We start from the raw sequence: 16,560 nt of genomic DNA on the forward strand, positions 1-16,560 counted from the left end.
GGCAGAATATGTAGCACGTGATGCATTTCTCCACATGGCCTCTTGGTTAACTTCCCCATGGAGAGGACACGAGAAAGCAGAGTCTAAACACAGGTCTTTGAGCAGAGAGCTGTGGTCAGCACAAACAGCAGTCTCTATAGGGGTTTTTACCACACTGTCTTTGGCATATCTCTGCACTTTTGGTACAGAGACATTGGAGCTTAGTTAGCATATGATAACCCAGCACTAGAAATGTCAAAAGCATGGAGCAGACACAGTTGCACCAGCTCCAATATTTGAAGCCTTTCACTAGTAACTTAAAAATGCACTTTTTGATTGCAGTCTACAATCAAAGGTAAACTAGAAATTTATCTTTTTAGTTTACAAGTCAAGGTAAACTACCGAGCATGCAAAGCAGCTCAGGTCTATGGCTGGTTGAAGATAAAAATGTAAACTCTGTTTTGTACTCCTGCTGCTGGGCTGCAGAAATGAAGTTTCTGTTCACAAGCTTTTACTGTTATTCTCTGAACTGCACTAATTCTGGCCCAGTTTTCAAAAGACAGAGACATAGGCAGCACTCTTAAAAACAAGAGATAATTGAACCTGCCAGATGCAGGCTTCCAGAAAAGCCTGTTATTTAGAAGTTGCATCTGGAGTGGAGACTCCTCATGTTTAAGTAGAAGGAAGGGAAAGTCCTGGAATCTCTTGCTGAGGAGCAATCTCCACAGCTGCAAGAAGCACCTGTGGTATTGGAAGCATCTTTATCAGGACGTGGATTGGATTGAATACGAAACAATGAAGCCCAAGTCAGCAACAGTCTCATTGGTTAATGCAAGGAAGATGAAAAGCTTCAGTGTCTAGGAGGTAGAGCTCCCAAACTCTAACCCTCCACCCCCATCCTCCACCATCAACCCTCCAGGAAGGCTGCAAAATCTTTAAGCCCCACTGCCAGGAAGCTGGGAAGTCAAGCTAATAAGAAGCCAGACAATTTTTCAATAAAACATCTTGCTAAAACTAGGACACCTGGGCAATTTTGCAGAGGATGCTGAATCAGCACACTCACAGAGAAAATCCTTGCAGGAGAAATTTCTCCCCAAACCACTGGTACCTTTAGTAAATCCTAGACAGTTAGCTGAGGAGACATGGAGATTTCTCTCAATGTAACATACTTTTAAAAGGCAAAGTAAAATAAAGAAATTAAAACTGCTTGGGATTAACACTGCTGTAAAGAATGAGTTCATATCATCTCTGCTCCCACATTAGATTGTTGCTTTAAGCACTACAGATAAACTTATTATATATTCCTACCAGCACTATGCTATTAATATCAGACATGAACAGATATGCCTTGCCCTGCACAAGACACAATGGTTTGGTTTTTTTCCCATTTTAAAATATTATTTCCTTTGTAATGCAGAAAATTTTAAGTTTTAAAGCATTCACAAAGTGTCATGAAAAAGGCAATATAACTAATCAGCAACAGCAAAAACGGAAACAAGATTAAGATATTGCAATTTAATTTCCTAGAAAATAATGTGCCACCAGCTGTGTAAACTTTCTTGTAGCTAAAACAAATATTCTGAAATCAAGCAGGCAGCTGATTTACACTGTAGCATGCTTCCTCAGCAGTCAAGCCTCCCAAGGAAGCTCTGGAGTGGTCTCTTAGACTGTAAAAAGGCTTTAAAGGTAGCCACACAACAAACTGATTTGATAAGCAGGATTCTGAGCCACCTTTAATTTTTATGTTCAACTCATTAGCTCTGAGCTCCTGCTGACACAGCTAGTACTCCCGCCACACATACTATGTGCTTCCTGAAGGTAACAAATAACCAGCACAGCATGCACTATTCTTCTGACATACCAGACAAGACACATGCAGACTCTAGCAGCTAGACTCCTTGGTTTTGTCTCCTGAAGAGAGAGGCGAGGGCCTACCTGCTGATTCCAGTAACAGGCACCATGCATTCTGTAGAGTTTCCTCTTCTGGAAACTATGAAGCGGCCTTGTTCGAGCAGATGTGCTCACGTTAGCCACGGACAGAGATCTTAGTCTTGTCCTGTCTCTTCTTCTTTTTTTGATGTGCTGATGATCAAGCAACCAGCTGCTTGAAGAGGATACCTCTCTGTTGTCTGAAGCTCTGCAATTTCATGATTAATGGGGGGAGGAAATACAAGTTAAATATGCTCCACATGCACAGGCCAAGATTTCATACACTGATTAGCATTAACTATCTAATTCTACACGAACTTTATAAACACTAAAACGTTTTAGCACACTGTTTCAGGAAACCATGTATGCGCTTTGCTTGCTCGTTGATTAATTCTGTGTTAGGTCATGAAAGGAAGTTTATCGTCCTTGTTCACTTTTCACCTCACAGAAACAAATGTCAAAATGAAATTAAGCCCTCAAGCATCTAACAGTATTTGTTTTTTTTAAATTCAAGAACTCTAACACTTCTAACACCTATGAGTTTTAAGTTACAATGAATATTTCCCTAACAACTTACATTCCATTCAAGACAGCAGTCACGTGAACACAAACAAGACCTAGAGTCCTGCCCTAATACTTTTGAGATTTTCTAGTTTTGCTCAAGAACTAAAACTTAAGTAAAGCTTTACAAACCAGTGCCCATTCCCCGCAGGGGTTGCAACTCACTGTGAAGCATTTGTATTAAAATTAGGAACTCTGCACACTTAGTTTAACCAACACAAGGCCATTAAACTTCACTTCCAAAGACATGCCAATAGAGCCCCAGTCCAGTCTGGAGGAAGCTCTCGGGGAGGAGGGAAAGCCTAGTCTGTTTGTCTGTCTTTGGGACCTAGAGGCTGGTTAGTCCCAAATGGTTTGGAAGAATGCAAGCTCAGCTCCGGTCACAATGTGACAGGGTCTACGTGGACACATGGAAAGCTTCGTTTTAACATTAAATCTCAACCTTACCTGCCATTTCCCCCAAGTCTGTCCCTTTCAGATCCCACTCGGTGTTACAGCACCATCCCTCCAAAATCTTACCTACACGCACACTTGCTGCACTCATGTCCTTAGTAACACAGCATGCAATCACAAAAGTTATGTGACAACACAGGGACAAGAGTAGGAGAAACTGTATACATGTATGTATAACAACCTTGGATCACTCTCACCAACCTACAGCCTGTCTGCTCACCAGAGCAGGGAACACTACAAGGCAAGAATTCAAAACACCCTTCATCCGGGTGGGAATGAGTCAATGAGAAGAATGCCCTTTTATAGGTATCCTGATCTTATTTTGTTGCTGTAGCAACATCTGTCTGCAAAGCTGAAGGCTTGCTGCAAAAAGCACTCAAGTGTGCATTTATTTTTACAAAACTGAAGATCTTGACTGCAACTCTGAACTGCCTGAGAAGTGCAAGTATACGAGCTATTTTGGCCTTGGTTCATAACAGGCCATCTATCTGTACAAATGATTATTTTCTCTTATGAACTTTATCTAGCAGGTCACAGCCTTTTTAGCAAAGTTGTAACACCCAACATGAAAACGAATGTATTACAAGGGTATTTATCCATCTTTTTTGACATGTAGTATTCGTCTAATGATACATTTTATTAAATAGAAGTGCTTGCTGTGGAAGTGTGATTAAACACCATCCCATGCTGTGCTGGTGTTGTAATAAGGCTTTCGAGCTGTCCTTCTGACACATCAGAACAATCCCAACAAACAATACAGTGTAAATACAGTGACTCAGTGTAAAAGATGTGCTAATTAAAAGAGGGATGGTATAACAGATTTAAAGGAACATATTACTAAGTGCCAGGAAAAAGCCCAAAATACCAAAGCATTAGATTCTTAAGGCAAACACTGAATTTTTAAGGCTTGAGAAAGAAATAGAATGTTTAAAGTCCATGCAAAAGTTTTCTTAAATACTTTCTCTGAATTCTCAACAACATATTCTTTGCATTCATTGCCTCAAAGTCAGATGGTTCCAAGCCCAACTTCCACATACCTGCCTCTTACATGAAAGACAACTTGGACAGGTAAATTAGAACAAAAAGCTCCTCAGTCTGGTTCTTCAGCTTCTGTGATTCCTGCCTTTGTTCTGGTAGTCTGCCCTGGTCTTTGATAGCCTCTCTTCAGTCTCTGCCAGCTGCTCTGTTTACCCTCCTGTGCCTTACAGTAACGCATGGCTCCATTTTCAGATGAAGCAGCGATCATATCTCTGTGGCTTGCAGCTCCAGTACACAGCAGTATGGTTTTCCTGACACTTGTGTAAATAGGCTTCCCAGTCAAGGTTTGAGATACCTCTTTATTTTGATGTTAGTTTGGGTGTTTTTCAAAATGTGATTCTACAGAAGAGTGGAGATGAACCATCACCAGATGTAAAATTCAAGAATTTGCTGAAACACTCTTTTCAAAGCTCACAGGTTGTCCTTTCCTGCACTGCAGCCTGGCTAAAGGTTAGTTAGCCTGGCTAACCTTACACACAGATACACACATGCACAGCAAGCCATCAGACAGGCATTATTTGTTTTGAAGTAATCAACTTTTTCATTCCTCTCTCGTGATAAGAAAGTGGTTACCACTACCTTAGGGAACTGCTTCTATGACCATTTACCTTCAATGCAGCTGGCTAATCCTGGCATCTAGATTCAATTCAGTAAAGAAAAGCTACTTAGAAAAAGGAAGCCACTAATGAAATCAGACCTTGATAAATGGCAATTCAAGGTTACCCACACTTAATCAACCAGGAACCCTACGTGCACCACCACTTCCACTGGGAATAGCCCAAGCAACAGTACTGCAACCCCATCACTACCAGCCTCAAAGCATCTCACGCTTAGACCTACTCTAACATCGATTATTATATCTTTTACATCAAGAGTCTGCAACTAATTTCAAGAATTTACATAAGTAAAAAATCACTATAACCTCTTTTTTCTCCTTTTCAAAAACAAAAAATCCCCTTTTCATTTGAATTTTATTTTTACTTTCTCAAGTACTTAATACAGTCAGAGTGAGCCCTAGAGAGTGAATGAAGAAATGAAGTTAACTAGTATATAACTGTCTCAACTAATTGCACACAAAACTACTACAACAACAAAATACAACAAACACCTGAAACACACTCAAAAAACTAAGAAGTAAGAAGCAGTGAATTTCCCAGAAGGATTCTCATGATAACCACTCTATATAGTGCTTAGTTACCATCTTTAAGGAACGGTATTTATTTGTAGATTTCAAAACACTTCACAAGAAGTGAAAAATTAAAACTAACTATTTAACTGATTTTTAAGATGACATCTAGAAAGGTCTCAAATCTCTCAGATTCCCTTCCAACACCTAACTCACCAACTCCATTTTAGAGCTACAGCACCGAGAAAATCTTCCAAGTCTTTCCATTCTTCTTTGGGCTTTTATATAGGTCATGAGAAGAAAACAACCAGCCTTAGACAGTGCTCTGTGAGTAAACAACTGTGTTGCTCATAAAATGGAAAGAGGACTGGTTTTGGACAGTGTCTGAAAATCTCTCACCATTAAATCAACTTCATACACTCCTAAAAACATTTTTAAAAGCAGGAATCCTTCCTCTTTTGTTTCATGAAACAGTTACAGATTCAAGACACAGCCTTCTAACAGCCTAAATTATGCTCTTCTTCCATAGAGCCATCTCTATTTGCAACTTCTATTTCAGGACTATTTTTATTCCAAAACTCAGAGGAATCTTCTGATTTTCCCCTACATTGTTTGTAAACAACTGATACGTCAGGAGCATGAATACTACATGACAGGACCCCCTTCATCCTTAAATTGAGGGCACAGTCACACAATCGCTTTGGAACAGCCGGCAGTTAAAGAAGCTGCCCATCCAAGCTGCTCATTATAATCTCTTTGCGGGAGGCTAGAGTCTCTGCGGCAAAGCAGCTGAAACAGACGGCACGGCCAGCTCTCCTTGGAGCTGGGAGCCAGGGAATTATGTCCTGCTGCAGACACTGCCATAAACCCCCCACAGCACTACTAGAGAACACTTTCTTCATCCACCTGATCTTAATTAGGGCCTAGGAATAACAGCAACCACTTCATCCTCAAAAATCACATTACCAGTATCTCAGGAGAAATATCCGACATACTTAGGCCTTTTGTAAGACAGGACTGTAGTCAATTACCTTAATGCTGTTTTGAGACTGATTACAGCCTGAACTGTATTTTAAAATCTTTGAATAAAAGATGGAATTACCAAGAAGTATGAAGTAGTACTGAGAAACGTTTCTCTAAAAGATAATTTTGAGCTGCTACAGTCATCCTGGAAGGTATATCCATCCAGAACAAAAGACCACAAATAGAAAAATATTATCTCCGAATTCCTGTAAAAGTAGATAAATTTGGCCTTGTACTGAAGACTGATGTGCTTAAAAGTAATGAAGCTGCTATAAAAAACTGACACTGACCCATCCTGAGGCACAGGTGACACTGATTATATATTCTACTAATCTAGTAAAGTCTAGTTCGTGGCTTTTCCAGAAATAAAGTTGCACTCGTGATGACTGACTGCACTGTCTAAAATATTTAGAAGTAGTCTGTTATTTACTGTATCCTTTCACTACTTCACAGATATATTAATCTTCCCAGTACCTAAATGTACTAACAGTGACTGCATAATTTTATGGTGTCTTTAAGAACAAAACAAAACCCTACTACTTTCAACCTTACAAGCAACACTTGACTACTCTTGAAGCTTGCAGAAAGCAGCTCTCTCTTCCTGATTTATTACTGCAATGATTATCAGTGCCATCTACATAACTTTACCAAAAGTTATTCTAAAAAAAATTAATACCATACTGTCACCTACCTGAAGGAGATGCCATTGACCAGCTGTCTGTGCTTACAGGTCTTGGATGAAAGAGATGAAGAAGCCGGAGACAAATTGAGTGGAGCAATTAGACTACTGATGATTTCGCTCAGTTGTGCGCTCTGGAAAAAATAATAATAAAAAAGGTAGTCAGACTTTTATCCAGACTCAACAGCTCAAAGATCCTGTGTTTTTGTTGTTTTCCTACTTAGGATTCCAGTCACATACATCATGGAATACTCATTTTTAGTTTCTTCTTGTGAATAATCAAGAGTGGCATGTTTTTTCTTTCACAATTATTATGTTCAACTATACAAAAAAACCCCAACAAAAAACCAACACAACCCGAAACAACCAGCCAAGGACATTGTTTATACATTTGAATAAGTAATACACAAAACACATTAGTGATTTTAGTATTTTAACCAAAGGTTTTTAAAAAGGCAAAAGAAACCAGAACACTTTACGGCTGATGTTACAACAGCTGCAGCCCAACTGGCCATTCAACAAGCATTTCAATAGGAAAAAAAGTCTGCTGTCTACTCATTGTACATTTTGTTCACTCAAAGTATTTTTCTTGTTAAAAGAATCCTCTTCATTGCTCACTGTTGTTTGACAAAGGTGTTTTTACAAAAGGAAGTGTAACTAAAGGAGAACTATTGTAACTACAGATAGAATGGCTAAAATCTTCTGGTATCCTCAAAAATAGCAACAAGAGCCCCCACCCCACCAAAATCCAGACTTTCAGAACTGCCCCAAAACAAATGCAGCTCATCTGTTACGACTCCTTATAAAGCAATGGTGGACTGACTCCAGATAATACTTCACAATGATTTTTTTGTTTTAAATGTCAAACCTTAAAGGCTATTCTGACAATAAATGTAGCTTTCTTAGAGGAAACTGTGTGCTGCACACTGAACAGAAATTAAATGTTTTTGAAACAGCATACTATTTTTTTTTAACTTTTAAATTATTCTTAGCCCTTATTTAAACTTTTAAATTATTATTAGCCCTTTCATTCAAAACTAAGATTGCTTAAAACAAGAATTGCTAAAGGCTACCCAGTAAGTTTTCTTTACATTTTGAGGCACTACCATTTATGCAGAAAGAAGCAGAAAAAATGATTTTCCATTTTGTTAGAACTCATGTCTTTTCTGTTCATGTTTAAGTGATGAAGTCAGGTAAAAATTTCATGTCAGAATAAAACATTCAGGGATGGATACTACAGCACAGAAATAGCAAGTCAACTATAAAAAGTCTGGACAAAGCAAACAAGATGCCAGTAAAATATTTAGCAGATTGATTTAAAAATCTCAACAGAATTCAATCTGTTAAGGGGCAAAGTCTCTACTGAATATAAAAGCACAAAAACAATGGTAGATTTCTAAAACACAAGGAAAAAACAGATGTCTTTAAAATGTTGCATAGCTTTGAAAAGGACTTGAAAACTACTAATAAAAATTGGCAGGCTCTATCATTTTGTATTCTTTATGATTTTTTTTTTTTTGCTCACAAGTGAATTTATTTATTTTTAACAAAGAAATACTTTAGCACAGGACTGAAGAATTCTGTGGGAATATCTATGGCTGTACTTCAGCCTACAGCATCGCTACTCCTGACACTGAACAAGAAGAAACTCAGAGCTTCAGGGTTAAGGTTGATTTACAGAACTTATAGTCAAAAAGCAAATCAAACCCTGATGCTTTTTGTGGTGTAAAGGGAAGAAATCTGATGTAATCTGTGAGATGTGTTAAATGAAGAAAACCTTTACTTCCAAGTAATCTTCAGCTCATCAAAGTTCTTGGACTTCTGTTTGTAGCTACTTAGATACTAGGAAACACACTACTGTTGGTTTAATTGTCAAATGTCTTACTGAAAAGAAAAGGGCATTTAATTCTCCAAGTAATCACTTAGAGAGGGGACATTTCCCACGTTCTAAAAATGCTCTTTGGATTACCTTGTGCAATTGCCAGCACTGCGCATATAAATTTCCTGTTTCATTGCTTCCTTACTCCTGTCTGTTGTGGATAAGATCTATCAAACAGGGGAAGCATTTTAAGAACAGGAAAGTATGACTATCAAATAAGAAAAATTGGCACAGAGATTCAGGAACAGGCATTAGTACCTAAAGCTACTTCTACCCCATTTAAAAAACGTGTATATGACCAAGAATTTACATACAGCAGCAGAGCAACATATTAACACACCACACTGCCTTTGTCAGGTTTGCTTTACGCTAACTGCATACACTCATTCTGAAAACAAATTTCCTGTATCTCCTTCAGCAACGTGATCCTACCACATTCTTCATGTGCTTTCTAGCAAAAGAAAACCCTGCTAGAGTCTATATCGTATTTTCTGGAATTAACCTTGGAAATGAATGTTTTGAACATCATGAACCGAAACTCCACTCACAGCTATGCCTACGCTATGCCTGTGAAGTACCTGGAATTCCTCAGCTCTGAACTGAAGCCCTATGATGCTTGAAAAGGCAGACCAACAATTATATTCTGTTGGGGCTTATTTTTTTTGTTTCAAGTGCAACATACATCCATCTTCAGCTGCATCCTTTCATCTCACGTAAGTATTTCCCCAAACAATCTGTGGCAACCCTGCATTGAACCTAACTATAAAGGAGAGGCAGGTTTGTGGATAGCTATTAGAAATTGTTATGTGGCTGCTTTGATGGAAACAAAGCGGTAACACAGACACGCCAGAAATAAAAGGTTAATTTGTAAACCTGGTGTACAATGTAGTTATTTAAGCCCTTTAATTCATCAGCATCCACTCTCAGGACTGCGAAATATCTTCCTTTTTGGAACTCATCACCATGGAACCTGCCCTATTTCTGAAGTCAATCATTTGGCTCCATTGACCGTTCAGTTCTTTTTTTACTTTACCTGTTTTTCTATGTTTCGTAAAAGCAGGGTAGGACTGCTGGGTGACATTTCAAAGTCATGCTCCGGCAAAGAATCCTGTCTCTCAATCGCAGCTTGCAAATTCCCTGTGGCGTTTAATAAAGCTTCTTGGTCTGTCAATTGTATTTGCTTCTTCAAAATGTCTTTTGGAAATGGGAATTCTTCTAAGATCACCATCCCCTAGACAACAGCAATTGAACACAGTTGGTTGACAAAGGATTAACCCTCCTAAATCATTTTTAAGGGGCAGTTGAACCTGGCGCATCCCCCTTAAATCTTCCCAGCAACTCTTTGGAGCACTTAAACTACATTTTAAATACACTTAACAGCTAAAATATAGGAATAGTTTCATTAAATAAAAGCTGCACCATTTATGCTACTCCTTATAATAGCAATCACTCCAGTGTTACACCACTGCTTAAACATCTGTGCCAAAATTCAAATCAGAAATTCATACTTATTAGAGCAACTAGATGATCATTTGCCTGCTGATTTAAGAAGTTTTTCTGTAAGAAACAACCAGCCTTTGATTTGAAGTTGGTTATAGTATTTGCAGCCAATAACTTTTGCAGAGGCATTTTAAAGTGCTCTATTTTTCTTATTCCTATCCATGTTCTAAGCAAAACATCAAGGTTGTTATTTTTGGTGTAGTAGAGATGGATACAATTCAAAACAAAAGCCTTTTACAATTTAATAATTTATTTTTTTAAGATGAGCATTTTTAGAGTTTCATAATTACAGAGGTAACTATCCTAAATATTCTAGCAAACTCATTGCTTTTCAATAAAATCTGTGCAAATGTGGGATAAGACATGGTCTATCATCTAGAATGTCACCTAGTAACATAAATATAACTTTATATGATAGGGAAATAACTGAGTTGCATAAATGGAACTAGGAAAAGAATACCCCCATTGTGTTTCCCACATAACAGATGGGAAATACAGAAAAATACAATCCTAGGTAACATCTCAGTTGGTTTGTTTTAATAACTTAAAACATTAAACAAAATAATAACCAAAAATAACTTTGTAACAGTCAAAAACAGTTCCTCAAATAGTCCCTTAATTTGTCATTATCTTGAGCAAATAAATTTAATACTCAGAGAAGGCTATCAAACCTCTGCAGGCTTTTTCAAAAGAGAAAGGGAAAAACTTACTTGCTTTTAAATACTGACTGATACTCAAATATCAAGCAGATATTGAAAAAAAGGGACCATTCAATTAACACTGCCTCAATTTTTTCTTTTTAGTGAGAATATTCCACTAAAAAGCAAGGGAAGATTGTCATCATGTGAACACAAAGAAGCTCTATATTATTTCTTTTAGCAAGATTGACTTCTCCTAGGTTGTGGCTGTGCAAAATTAAGGATCCTATAGTTTACTCATACCTTGACTCCTGCCTGAGCAGCAACTTGCTCTAAAACACAAAAGCAAGTCTCAAAGAGACTTCAAAGGGGGGACTAGGAGAAAATGTGGAATTGTCCTGTTTTCATTGTGTCTCTAACTTATTCCCCTGTTGGAGTTATAAAATTCAAAGCTGAGAACAAAGATATTCTCTAAAAACAAATGTAGGTGCTTGGTTTAAACTTGGTTTAGTGCCCAAAAAGGGCACAGAGATTCTGGATTTCCATCAGGTCAACACTAGATTTTCCACATTCATTATCAGGTAGTAGTCCATCATTTTTGCTTTTCCATTTACTGCAGATGGAAACAAATCCAGACAGCATCACACTACAATCTGTAGAGCAAGAGCAGTCACAAAGTAGGAAGTACATTCAAGGAAATTCAACTATAGATCTAATTTTTATGTGCCACAACAGGAGGTCAAACTAGCTCAACAGCTTTAGACTCCTTTAGAATTTAGAATCCTTATATCTTTTTTAGTAAAAGAATCACAGGTCATGACCACAGAGAGAGTGAAAAAAATAATGCACAGAAGCCTTAACCAGAAATTCTAAAGTCAGGGAAGAGGAAGACACATGGGAAAACTCGTGAAAAGAGAAGGGACCCTCCCTTCTTCCACTGAAATTTTACTTAAGTTGCAGAATCCTGTTGACAAGCACAGAAAGAGGAAAGCAGAAAAGGAAGAAGATTGACAGACAGTATGAAAAAGGAATGATGGAACAGGCACTGAAGAAAAGAGGAAGAAAAAGAGGAAGAATAAAGAATTAGAAGACTAATACTGACTATATAGGAATTATAAGTTAAATGGGTTACAAGAAGTAGGTTTTGGCAATGAACTCCCTCCCCTTTAAATTTAATTGTTTTGTTTTTTAGATTCACTTTTTTTTAAATGGAAGGACTCTCAAAGGTCCAGAGCTGCTACTTCTGTGTGCGTAGAGATGGAGAAGACACAATGTAGTAGGCCAGGAAACTGCCCACGAGTCAACCATCACCCTTCCTATTAAATTATGGTGTTAGTGGAGTGGCATTTTGCTTGAAATCATTGTTCACTGGCTATGAATCACATTTTTTTCCACTCAAAACACATGAAAAACACTCTGAAACCATTAAAAACAGCATACAAATTCTAATGATATTGTGTAACTACTTTGCAGCCACTAAATGAAAACAAAGAGCTCTTCTATCAGCCCCCATGTCCTTCTGTAGCTGCTGTACTACCAACATGTATAAAAAAATCACAGCCAAAGAAAATACGTGTCTACCTTCACTATGGGACACAATGCCAAATAGTGAATACCACGGCTGGTAAAAGGGGCATGAAGTTTGCAAAAAGGAATGTCACTGAAGATCTCCACCAGGAAGATGACTAGGCTTCAAGCCAACATACCACCTAATGTGAAGAAAATGCATGACTAAAATAATGCTCTTTCTCTCATTTCTCTGTTACTTATTTCTCTGTGTTCTGCAGCTCATGAGACCTAAGCCACCTTAAAGGCTGATAGCTTTGGGTGTAACAGTGTGCATAAACCCGGTATTTTGGACAACACTAAAATATGGGCATTCTCACCCTTCATCAAAGTACAAGATCTCCTTTCACTGCCATGGGTACAGAGGCAGGACAGACCCTCAAACTAAGGCTCCTCAATTATTTTTTGAAGAAAAACCTGACTAAGGAAAAGTTGTGAGAAGGAGAGACAAAGTTAGAAATGAAAAGAAGGGCTTTGAGGGCAAATGAAGAGGGAATAATTTTTCTTTATGTAACCAGAGGGAAATGCTCTCTAGGGTGATTTCCCTCTCCTTTCTAACTCCAAGTCTCATGTTGACCACAAGAAGTCTAAAGTATCTTTTGGCTCCTCTCCCTCTGTGCTTATCTGACCCCAGCCTAGACCAGACAACCTACATGAGGCTCAGCAATGGAGAGTCAAAGAGCTCTCCTCTAAAACCCCTCACAATCACACCATCAGAATTATCACAGGTTCTGGCTTCTTGCACACGAGAATGACCTGGGGAACCCATTAAATTGATAGATAGATTATTAATGCTTTAGGAATGCAACTTTCCCACTGTCTAGCCAGTTCAATTTACAAAAACTAGTACATGACTTACAGGCATTGGAATTTTAGTAATAATTAATCCTTGACCTGTTCAGAGTGCTGTACAAACATTAACTAGCTAATCCTCAGAATAAACATACACTGTAAATAGCAAAAAAACCCACCCTGAAACCCCACAACACAAAAATGAATAACCAGCCACCCCACCTGAAAACCAAATCTCACCTCGTCTGTAGAGGGAAAAACCAGTGTGATAAATGCAATACCTTGTGCTGGGCCCCTGAAAGTCACTAACAAAGTCACTATCACAGATAGGAAGCTAAGAGTTCCCTACTCCCAGTCCTGTACTGGTGCCTCTAGGGTACAATACTTTTTAGCTCCTGATGTCTTTCTCATTAACCTTTGCATGCGATAGCCTGCACAGATACAAGAACTCTAGGGCAAAACAAACAACAACAACAACAAGGAACCAAATAAATATTACAAGAAACACTGTCAAAAGATTATTTGAAAAGCCCATTTATGAGCTTACAGACAATACCTTGGTGGCACGTATCTGCCTGTGAAGGTCAGTTAGTTGTTGGATTTTGTATTCTAGTTCTGAAATCTGGGCTTGAAGCCATGTCCAACGGCTGCCAATTCTAGCTCTGTCTGCAAGCCACTTCCATTCAGAAGTATAGCTGCTGTGAAGACAAAATGCTGGTTAGTCCAAAAATAAAGATAACCACATTTGCACAAGAACATTTTTGACAGCTGCTCTGCCTCATGTTGCAAGCATCCCAGTTGCTTTCAGAAGATATCTGATTATACCCATCCAGTTTCACATCAGATTATTTCTGTAACTACAGAACTTGTCCAAACCACTATGATCAATATTCACTGGCTATTCACAGGCTAAGCTAGTTTTAGGTTCTGTATTATAAACCCAAAGCTGGAGAAACTACAAACTACCAAACTTTATCAGTTAATGCAGATTACAGATTTCTAAAGAATTCTAAGAACTCCAACAGCAAAAATACAAATTCTTACACCACACTTCCTCCCACAAGCTTCTACAAATATCATTTGCTAACAACTGGAAACTAATAAAACATCATTCAGCAATGACCAGCTAAATGCCCAAAAAACTAAGTAGTTTAGATTTCTTTTATTTAAGCTATTTTATAAATATGGCTGTGTAAGTACAGTATAGTTAGGTCACTCTTACTGCTGTTTACAAGTAAGTGCCTTTTGTAACACAAAAGATATGCTTCTTGGAATTTGACACAGTGATTAGCTTAACTTTATTATGACAAACATCACTAGTATCAGCAAATCTTACTCAACCTACTTATTAAATAAATGAATGACATAACAGTACCACTCAGCAAGTAATCTTAATATCCAGTAAACCTAAGCAACAGAGACAACACAATGCAGTGTGCATTTTTAGCATGCATCTTCCACTAGTATCCTACCATTAACTGAGTTTATTTATTTAAAGAAAATGACTGGTGGTTTTTTCCCCACTAAAGCTGTCAAGTAGTTTGCCACAGCTACCTTAAAAAAACTGTAAAAACAAATTCAAACTGCTCCTGGAAAATAAGTGTTTTTATTAAGTTACTGGGATAACTACTGGATTTAAATCCTGGATAACTCTGTATGGTAAGTTTTGCACAGGCAGAATACGTGACCCCCTGTTCCCCAGGCAAGGATGAGTACTGAAGTATCCCAAAAGACACGAGGAAAAGCAGAAGCCAGTGAACTGGCATAGGAACATCGCACAGCGCTATTGTTTCACACAGAATTGTGTGTGAACCACCTCAACAATGAAAGAAAGGTAATACATCACTCTGCAGAAGATGCTAGACATTTCCTGGCATGAGTAGAGAATCACTGAATTTGAGAATCCTAATATCCTCAGGGCAAAGATTATAAAAAATAATATAACTTGAAATCTCAGAACTTTCAGTCTACTTTAGCTATCATAAATAGCAAGAATAGACATAGTCTCCAGTAGGTTACCTCTAAAATAAGTAATGGCCTCCTTTTTTACCATAAACTACCTGCCCACATAATTTACAACCAGCTTAAACTCTCGTACGCAGGCAAAATGAACACATGAAATTAGTCAGGAGATTAAATGTCTAGTTTAAGTCCAGATTCTACACAAAAGCAAATAAAGTGCATTACCATCAAAAATAAACTCAAAGAACTCTATAAATAAATAACGTAATAAATTGTTTACATTTTACATATTCCATTAGTGATTTTGTCCTAGGAAAAAAGGCATATGAAATAATCTTGTGAATATCCATTTTTCTGACAACTCCTTCTTATTTCTCTTTGTTTTCCCATTATCCCATATTCCCAGCACATAGTAAATAACCCTGGTTACTTATGCTTCAACCAGGTCTTCTTGACATGAACTCCTCTGGGATGGACAGCTTTCGCCCACTTGTGCTCTGGAAGTCATAAAAGACAACTTGTGGGGAAAGTAGGAAGATACGAATTGCTAGTTGGCCCAGGTCAGAGTTCAACTAATAAAATGTTCACACAAGGGTGGTGGCTGGAATAGTTAGGATTTGTCTCAGGACCCTGGGATGGCAAAAAGCTACTTGTATGAAAGAGCTGCTTAATGAGGCTTTTAACAAATCCCTTAGTTAAAAATTTTAACAAAAGAAGTTAAATAAGAATAAAGAGGATAACTGAGAAAAAACCAACAGGAGTGTTGAGGTACTTATTTCTATTGCTTTCTCAAAAGACAGAGGAACAAACAAACAACAAAACCCACAAACCAGGACATTATAACATGAAATCCCAGAAAATAAATCATGCTGACAGAATTACCTCCTAAACTCCACGCAACAAATAGGGGAGAAAGGTGAGCTATCCTCAAAGAGGCCGAGGAGGAGGAGGGAACAAGTGAGACAAAGAAAAAGTGCTTACACAGCTGGGAAACAAAAAGCAGAATGCAAAGGGATGGAGCTGGTCTTATGTCACATACACTGCATGAAATCAGCATGGCAGTAAGGGAATCCATAACCAATACCAAACCACAGCAGGTAATAGAAGAACAGTTAAACACTGTAATCTTAAAACAAACAAATCATATCCTCTGTATATTACTGTCTTACATAAAAAAAAATCCTCTGCAAAGTTACACCACAAGTTATTTTTCAAAAACACAATACTAAATCTTGAATTAATTGCATTCACTGTTAAATATATTATGTATAATTTTGCTTCATTCTAAAATACTATACAAGTATTTCTTAAGGCTTTAAATGTACTATATAATTAAACTAACAGGATTTAATTACTCTGTAACAATTATGTCCTTACTCTCCTCTGTGAGGAAGAGTTTCCACCAAATGAATCATAGAATCACAGAATCATAGAA

General features: G+C 37.8%; 1 protein-coding gene across 1 annotated transcript in view; it reads right to left on the bottom strand.

Moving 5' to 3' along the window:
• KANSL1L (KAT8 regulatory NSL complex subunit 1 like) overlaps positions 1-13,861 on the bottom strand; it is a gene marked incomplete at its 5' end in the record, with an annotated part of 42,100 nt that extends 28,239 nt beyond the window's left edge. Inside the window, 4 exons of the mRNA XM_010176990.1 lie at positions 1,915-2,116; positions 6,801-6,922; positions 9,701-9,898; positions 13,720-13,861. Coding sequence (XP_010175292.1) covers positions 1,915-2,116; positions 6,801-6,922; positions 9,701-9,898; positions 13,720-13,861 — 664 coding nt within the window. The remainder of the gene's footprint in view (positions 1-1,914; positions 2,117-6,800; positions 6,923-9,700; positions 9,899-13,719) is intronic.
• Between the last annotated feature and the right edge of the window lie 2,699 nt (positions 13,862-16,560).

This window comes from Antrostomus carolinensis, unplaced genomic scaffold, assembly GCF_000700745.2.
Source record: "Antrostomus carolinensis isolate BGI_N321 unplaced genomic scaffold, ASM70074v2 scaffold30371, whole genome shotgun sequence".
NCBI lineage: Eukaryota > Metazoa > Chordata > Aves > Caprimulgiformes > Caprimulgidae > Antrostomus > Antrostomus carolinensis.